The sequence below is a fragment of the Monopterus albus genome, unplaced genomic scaffold (assembly GCF_001952655.1).
Source record: "Monopterus albus unplaced genomic scaffold, M_albus_1.0 scaffold24.1, whole genome shotgun sequence".
Classification (NCBI taxonomy): Eukaryota; Metazoa; Chordata; class Actinopteri; order Synbranchiformes; family Synbranchidae; genus Monopterus; species Monopterus albus.
This window is the reverse complement of record NW_018127904.1, coordinates 2,714,655-2,723,423: the sequence shown is the minus strand read 5'-3', so window position 1 is coordinate 2,723,423 and position 8,769 is coordinate 2,714,655. Positions and strand designations below refer to the sequence as shown.

Sequence of the window (8,769 nt, the reverse complement as noted above, 5' to 3'; positions counted from 1 at the left end):
GCGACAAAACCACCCCCCTTTCAGTTTTCCGTGGTCAAGCCAGCCGCGCTAGAATTTGAAGTGCGCCTATATACTCTATATGCTTACATTTACGGTAAAGGTATTGAAACGGGCCAAAGCTCACGATTTTTAAAATAAAATACCAATGCTGGATTAATTATAAACTTCCAAGTTTAATAAAAACACTTTTTTAAATATTTACAGCATAAGGACATCATTTATAGATTCTACATGACCCGCACTATCACCACACAAAGAATCAAGCATTTCTACTGGACCATTCTGGAGAAAACTCACATTAATGTGACTCCAATGCCGTATTATTTAAGAATTTCCAAGTTTAATACAAAAAACTTTTTTTTTTTAAATATTTACAGCATAGGACATCATTTATAGATTCTACATGACCCGCACTGTTACCACACAAAGAATCAAGCATTTCTACTGTACCATTCTGGAGAAAACTCACATTAAAGATGTGACTCCAATGCTGTATTATTTATGAACTTCCAAGTTTAATAAAAACACTTTTTTAAATATTTACAGCATAGGACATCATTTATGGATTCTACATGACCCGCACTGTTACCACACAAAGAATCAAGCATTTCTACTGTACCATTCTGGAGAGATGTCACTGTTAACTTGTGAGTTCTCCAGTAATATACACCAAGACGCACTGTCACTGCTCAAATGTCTTAATTTTTTTTTTAAATATTGTGACAGTTCAATTGTTCGTCTCCTGACTTACTCCTGTCTCCAGCCTCCTCTTGTCACTCCTTCCCCTCACTAAGTAACGAGAGAGATTGGTTATTGCATGCAGCTGCTTCATTCATACACCCACACACCAGTCCACTTGAGCCCATCCTCATACCCCATACTTGCCACAAAGACAACAATTCCAGTCTTTCAGTTTTGCCCTCTCCAGCTGTGTTGTGTCCATCTGCAGGCACTGTGTATGGAACCACCTACAACAGCTGTCACACTGAATCTGTAAAACAATTACACCACCAATAAAATATGTCATTTAAAAATGTATAATTATAGTAACTTTCTTAAGTTTATTAATGTTTATCAGTGTGTCAGACTGTCATGCCAACAGCTGTATACTCAAAATGTTGACATTGCGTTAAATATATACTGATTCATTAGTGGGCAGCACGGTGGCACAGTGGTTAGCGCCGTTGCCTCACAGCACGAAGGTTCCGGGTTCGGGTCCCGCCCAGGACCTTTCTGTGTGGAGTTTGCATGTTCTCCCCGTGCTTGCGTGGGTTCTCTCCGGGTACTCCGGCTTCCTCCCACAGTCCAAAGACATGCAGCTTAGGTTGATTGGTGTCTCTAAAATTGCCCATAGGAGTGCATGTGCGTGTGTCTGGTTGTTCGTCTATGTGTTAGCCCTGCGATGGATTGGCGAACTGTCCAGGGCGTACCCCGCCTTCGCCCGATGGCTGGCCGGGATTGGCTCCGGCCCCCCCGTGACCCCGTTCAGGGACAAGCGGTAGAAAATGAATGAATGATTCATTAGTAATATATATTTTAAATTAAGGAACTACATTACTAAATGAACAATTACATAACTTTTAGAAATGAATGTAGTACAGTAAAAGTAATAAAAATGTACAACACAATACATTAATATGAAATTTGACCTGATTGGCTTACTTGACAAATTGTACCAAGTTACTTCTCAAGTCTGTCTCAGATCGGTTTGAATGATTTCCCACAAATCGAAGCTATTTAATACAAATATTTTGTAGTGTTAAGTCCTCACAAAACAAATTCCAGTTGATCTCAAACATAGATATAGGTTATTTTACACAAACAAACACACACACACACACACACACACACACACATACATATATATATTTATACCTGGTGGTGTAGTTGCAGAGCACATTGCACATGTGGTCTCTGAATTAAACACTGAAATGTATTTTAAAATATAGCACATGTGATAAAATATCAAAGTAAAAAAAGAAAAGGAAATAAAGGGAATAGAAAACACATACCTGAAGCTCTGAGAATTTCTAAAGCAAGGTTGTTTAGCTCACTCGCCATGTCTTTTTTGGTTGTTCCAAAAATGATTGTTGGCATTTGTGGAAATGCCTCCATCAGTCTCTTTGCCATCTTCATAATAAAATGTTTTTAATTAAACACTAGACCACCAGGTTTTAATGACATCTGTGCATAATAAGCTGTGCAACACCATCTTCCTAAAACCCTATATCGGTTTGTAAAGGCAGTAGAAATTGATCCTATGTATAGGAAAAGAATGTAATTTAAAAAGTTAATGTCTTACCATAATGACAATGACTCCACAGCTAGTGTTGTCTTGCTGAACTGGATGTTTCATCACAGCTCCTTTCCACTGTATGTCAACCCAGTCAGTCTTGCTGTGACAGGCCCTCCTCATTTTGAAGTATTTACTGTGTGTAGGGAGAAGACAAAGAGTCAATATTGCTATTGCACTGGCATAGTATTTGTAGGATTGCTAATAATGCAATTTTGTTTCATCAGTCTCCATAGTTGGTTCATTTTGTGGCAAATTTAACATGCTACATAAACATCTACAAGGATTATAAATTTTATAGTTTTTATAAATCACAATTTTAGTTATATGATGAACAACTGTCTGAAGCAGAATCTGTCCATGAACACCAAGGGACCACCAGTGCAGTCTCTTGGAGTGGCCAGGATGCACAATCTGGACAATGAGACCAGAACTCTACAACATTGACCAAATTATAAACTAATTGAGTACAAAGAATATCTCTCACAAGGAATCTCTCCTTCTTTGGAACTATCCACCCAAAGATTTAAGCTCATAAATTAACCATACTTGGAGGAAATCTGAGTACCCGGGGGAAACTCATGCAACTACGTGAACTTGACAATGACACCGGACATGACTAACAAGACACCAGGAGATTGGGGCAGAAGCACCAAACATTACAAGAGGGAGATAGAGACACAGAACATGACAGAATACTAGCCAAGAAGCAGGGTAAGATCAACATTAACTTCACATGAATATTAAACAAGACTAACCCAACCCCAGGAGGGGAGAGAACCAACATCACATGAGGTAATATGATTTAAAAAAAAAGGAATTCAAGGAACTGATTGACATGAAAAGTGAACATAATACCTGGTATAATCATGAAATAAACAACACACAGATGCTAAATATGACTAGGATCCTGGCCATCTCAGACAGGATCCTGACATACGTACCTTATCCTACAATAAAACATTTCTGTCCTGATGGTATTGTTCATTGAAACGATGGTAGTGTTCATTGAAAGAACACAGCTTCTGTGTCCACGGCACCTTCTCATCAAGCGCCTGCTAAATCCAGTATTGGATTTCAAATCTTGCACATGGAATGTGAGTTTTCTCCAGAATGGTCCAGTAGAAATGCTTGATTCTTTGTGTGGTAACAGTGCGGGTCATTTAGAATCCATAAATGATGTCCTTATGCTGTAAATATATATAAAAAAGTGTTTTTATTAAACTTGAAAGTTCATAATTAATACAGCATTGGAGTCACATCTTTAATGTGAGTTTTCTCCAGAATGGTACAGTAGAAATGCTTGATTCTTTGTGTGGTAATAGTGTGAGTCATGTAGAATCTATAAATGATGTCCTTATGCTGTAAATATTAAAAAAAAGTGTTTTTATTAAGCTTGAAAGTTCATAATTAATCCAGCATTGGATTTAAGGTATTTTATTTTGAAAATCGTGAGCTTTGGCCCGTTTCAATTCCTTTACCGTAAATGTAAGTATATAGAGTATATAGGCGCACTTCAAATTCTAGCGCGGCTGGCTTGACCACGGAAAACTGAACGGCGGCTGATTTGACCGCAGTGGCAAACTGCGGGGCAAAGTTCATCTTTCAAGAGAGTTGCACAACAAACGCCCATAAGAGGCTGGCTAGCCCGTTAGTAGGAGGGGAGAGCAACTCTGCAACTTCGAAGACTGCGAGAACAATCTCATCTGTGTCTTTACGTTGCACATATTCAGGGTAAAAGTTTAAATCAGATGTTTATAGTTAAAGATTTAAAGGTAGTTCAGAAACTTCTTCAAAATAACATGGTGCTTTTATGAATACTTAGCTTCATTATATATGACCTTATGCTTTTAATTGTGTGATGCATGTATGCTATGTGTGACACATTGCAGGGATCAATCATCATTTTTACATGCTTGAAAGAATAAATCAAATCAAATCAAATCAAATCATGGCCACTGAAACAAAGCAGAGTTGTTATGAGCGCAGTTCTGTCCAGCGCTTTCAGTTCTACCTGAAACACTCAGGAGAGCATGAGGCCATTCTCCGGTGTGTTCACAACATCCTGCCAGGAGAATTTAAAAGGTACAACAAGAAGGGATGGAGTACTACACTGTGCTGGCAAATCTTTTTACAATATTTACTACTTACCCAGACTTGGCAGAGTAGTTATGGGTGCCTTCATACCTTTTTGTTTTTTGGTTTGTGTGTATGTGTTTGAAAGAACGTGATAATTTTGGTCATTAAATGAGGTCTCAACTATGACTTCTCTCAAAAGTTGGAAAATGATTTTTTGACACAGATTTTTGAAGTTGCTGGTGATTTCACATGGCCACAAAGCTGGAAGTATTGGTAACATTGTCATAGTGCCAAAAGTACCGTTTTTGTGCTTATACACATTGTCCCTATCCAAGCACACTAAATAATACAGATGCCAGTGGCATGGCCAAGGAGCATGGTACTGCACAAAGAGATTTACATGCACATGAAGTACATCTCAGATTAAACAGTCTGTTCTGAGTGGTTCTTAGTAATACTAGTAAGTACTAATTCAGCCTCTCACACACAATAAAATTTGGAGAGTAGCTTTTATATATAGATGCAATACAGTTATGTACAGGTGTGTAAATCAGGGTTTATTTTCACCATTTCCACTTTTCTTTTCTTTAAATTTCTTTTTTGTGTGTTGATGCAGAATTGGAGCAGGTAAAAGCAGTCTGGATGTTCTTGGTGTTGGAAGTGGTGGAGGTATGTGCCAAAATACAACTGGTTACATGATCAAACAGTACACTGCAATAACACATTTGTGGAGAAGTTGGCAGATTCTGTCAAAGAGATCAATACAGGTAATCAGTTACAATGATTATCACACAGTTGTATAATTCAAGTCATTGCTCATGACTGAAATGATACGATTATGGAGCAAACACACATGGACTTCTCTTTCTCTCTCTGACATACATACACACATACATAAAATGTTTAATTACTTTTGAATGTTTTAGAAATGCTTCAAACATTTCATACAGACACTTTTTGGAGCATAAGATTTTCATATTGAAACAGCACTGGGATTTAAAAGTCTAGACTTCATGGTTTATTCCAGGAGAAGTAGATGTCCAGATACTCTCTCTACTACAGTCTGCATTCCCTGCTGTTCCTGTCACTGCTGACATTGTGGAAGGCAGCTCTGAGCTCACAGACAACTTCAAAGGTATCAACAGTTCAAAACACCACACAGCCATGTATTTGTATCTGTCTTCTACAGCATCTCTTCCCTTTCTTACATATCAAAATGTCTTCTCATGAAATTGTACAGAATAACATGGACATTTCAAGATTTCAGCACTCACTACTGCTCTAGCCCATGCTGATCACAATACTAACGCTGGTCCCAACAAAGCCACAGATGCAGAACAATTGCAGAACTGAATGTTCCTAATAAACTGTGAGCAGCTGATCTTTGCACTGATTTTGTATCTGTTCATGTTTTATGCTTAGATGACCAAGTAGTTACTTAAAATTTCCTGATGAACTATGCATACAGATTGATGTGTTTCACTGCTTTATCTCACTTTTTTAATGTTCATCTTAAAGCTTTGGTAGCAAGAACCACCAGCCTTCACAAGATCCCATTTACTTGGCATATCATGCACAGTGAGGACTATGAGAAGCAAGTAAAAGCAAAGGGAGATGTGAAGAAATTTGACTTCATGCATATGATCCAGGTATTATGACTGCTTTCTAAACATTGAATTTAAACATTATGCAGTGGCAAGAAAACTATGGGCCATTGTCTGGATTCTGGACTTTGCATGCTGTCGCCTTACTGTCCCAGGTTACCCCTTGCAAGAGAGGTGGACTAAAGGCCAATCTGTAGGTAGAATGTGAGCATCTTTTTTTCTTTTTAACAGAGATGTATTTAGTTACCCACACTACCATTTGAATTTATTGGCAAACTGCCTGGAAATAGAAGCTTTTATGCCAAACAAAAGTGTTGAATGATTTGTGCTTAAAATAGTAATACGGTTCTTGACACTGTGTCCCTGACAGACCTCCAGTATGTGAAAGCACTTCAGACTGTGTGCTTTCAGGTATTCATGCTTCAGTTGGAAAGGTTAAATTAAAGGTTCCCTCACAACTTTTGCCTTAATAGGTTCTGTACTATGTGGATGACCTTGCTGAAACAATCAGGTTTTACCACAGCCTTCTGAAAAACAATGGTATGCTTATGATCATTACTGAAACAGGTACTGTAAGAAGAAATTGATTTTAATTCACTTTAATTAACTTGTCATGATGAAAAATAAATTGTCAATGACTGTTTAGGGAGGTTATAGGCTGACTGAATGTAATGAACAGTACAGTATCTGGAGTTAATGTATTTTTTTCATCTTGTACTGTCTAGCCAACTGTGGTTTTGACACCTTGTGGAAGACTTACAAAAAGGAGCTCTATAATGACACCATCACAGAGTACCGTTCATCAGCAGAAGTTGTCACCCACCTGAAAAAGAGCTAGGGTCTGAAATATGAAGTGCATGATATTCCCAACTCCTTTGACATCACACAGTGCTTCAATCCGAGCAGCGAGACTGGAGAATGTCTGCTGAATTTCATGACAGCAAAAGATAACTTCTACCAGTCCTTCAGCCCAGAGATCAGAGCAGGCATTTTAGACCTTCTCAGAAACAAGTGCAGCTCTGAAAAAGATGGTAAGGTGTTCTTCAATGCCAGTTTGAGCTGCATACTGGTTTATGAGGAAGTCCATTCTGCCATTTGATCAAACCTACACTATATTTGCCTGTTGCTAGGAATAGGTTTGTCTGTGTAGACTACATGTACATTCACTAAACTCATTTATTCGGTAAGTGTTCCAAAGTGATCAATAAAAACAATTAAAATCACTTCTGCTGTTTGTGCCTTAAAAAAACTTTATTTTTAGGAAAGCAACTGTATCCAAAGCTGACACATAATTCTATGCAGTGTTTTCAGTAACTTACATCAAACTCGGGTTAATCAAATTAACCACACTTTTTCTCTTCATGTCCCTTAAAGGGAGCCCGAGGTAACTGTGATTACTGACAGAAGTCCGGTGACTCCAGTCGCTGGTGAGCACATCTGGAAATGTGCTCTATATGTATAATAAGATTTGATGTATACTTTCTTACAAAATAGTTAGTGACTAGCTGGTGAACACAGTGGAGCATTTAGCAGCTAAAGAGTCAAATATTTCCCTAAGCAGTTAGTGCAGATTAGAAAGAGCTAAAAGTACTGTGAATATTAGACTTACATGTTCACCAGGTGGCAAGAAACAACTCCAAAGGAGGGCTACTAGCTAGGTAGTAGTTAGCCTCATTTATGCCTTTTGTTAATTTAAAACGAACAAACAAAAAACATTGACCCACTTTTACATTATGACACAAGTATAAAGCATGGCAGGATCTTTTTGAAAGTTGACCTTATCCTTATCTTGTGCTCACACGAGTGTGTGCGAGACCACAGTTTGCTTTCTCACAAGCTGGGAGCCCTTTTGGTTGTGAGCCAAAACAATAAGAAGAAGAAGCTTTATTTTACTGTCATTGTAACATTGTGACACGTACAATGAAATTTTGTTTGGAGTCGAGGGCCTCGGGCCGCCGCGTGCGTACAGGCTGCCATCACGGGCAACTTGGGTGTTCGGTGTCTTGCCCAAGGACACTTCAACATGTGGACTGCAGGCACCGAGATTCAAAACCTTCAACCTTCCAGTTGGGAGGCGACTGCTCTACCAACTGTTTAAATTTCTTTACAGTATAAATGTTATGGGAAAGTAATTCTTTAAACATAATACTAAAGAAACTGCTCCTCATTTCTTTTTAACAAATGCACGGCCCAGCCACATTAATAGTTGCATCTGTACAGTTTTATGCAGTTCAACGCAACACTTCCTAATATTCTAACCCTCTCAGGTATGTAGCTGGGGAAGACAAAAATAGAGACACCTTGGAATCTAATGTAGTCCAGTACAGCATCACCTTTAACTGTGACCTCAATAATAAACATATAATTGAATATATACATTTATGACAATTTCACCAAAAAGTAAAATATTTTGAGCTTCATAAGCACATGTGTTAAGGTGGAAGTGTTGCAGTGAAGTGCATACAATTGTACAGGTATGACTACAGGTATGTGCCAAAAAATTAGAATATCAAGGAAAAGTCCATTTATTTCAATAATTTGTTTCAAAAAGTGAAACTTGTATGTTATATTAGTTCACTACACACAAAGTGAAATATTTCAAGCCTTTATTTGTTTCAATTTTGATGATTATGGATTAAAGACAAAAAAAACCCAAATCCAGTATTTCACAAAATTAGAATATCATGACAAAGTTCAACATTGTAGGCTCCCTGTGTCCCAATCTAGTCAGCTAATTAATGCAAAACACCTGCAAAGGTTTCCTCAGCCTTGAAATTGTCTCAGTCTGGCTTA

General features: G+C 38.0%; 1 protein-coding gene and 1 long non-coding RNA gene across 2 annotated transcripts; one reads left to right on the top strand and one right to left on the bottom strand.

Annotated features, from left to right (window-relative positions):
- Positions 1 to 1,873: 1,873 nt before the first annotated feature.
- LOC109957079 (uncharacterized) lies at positions 1,874 to 3,427 on the bottom strand. Its single transcript, XR_002274498.1, has 4 exons — positions 3,238 to 3,427; positions 2,303 to 2,429; positions 2,013 to 2,130; positions 1,874 to 1,926 (listed from the first exon to the last, which is right to left on the bottom strand). It is a non-coding gene; the product is annotated as an uncharacterized LOC109957079 (long non-coding RNA).
- An 817-nt stretch (positions 3,428 to 4,244) lies between these two features.
- Positions 4,245 to 7,094, top strand: LOC109957092 (histamine N-methyltransferase-like). The gene is given in 6 exon segments (XM_020594688.1): positions 4,245 to 4,378; positions 4,989 to 5,041; positions 5,400 to 5,507; positions 5,891 to 6,021; positions 6,450 to 6,543; positions 6,702 to 7,094. Coding segments are annotated over 6 exon segments (894 nt in total). The 3' UTR covers positions 7,076 to 7,094.
- The last annotated feature ends 1,675 nt before the right edge of the window (positions 7,095 to 8,769 follow it).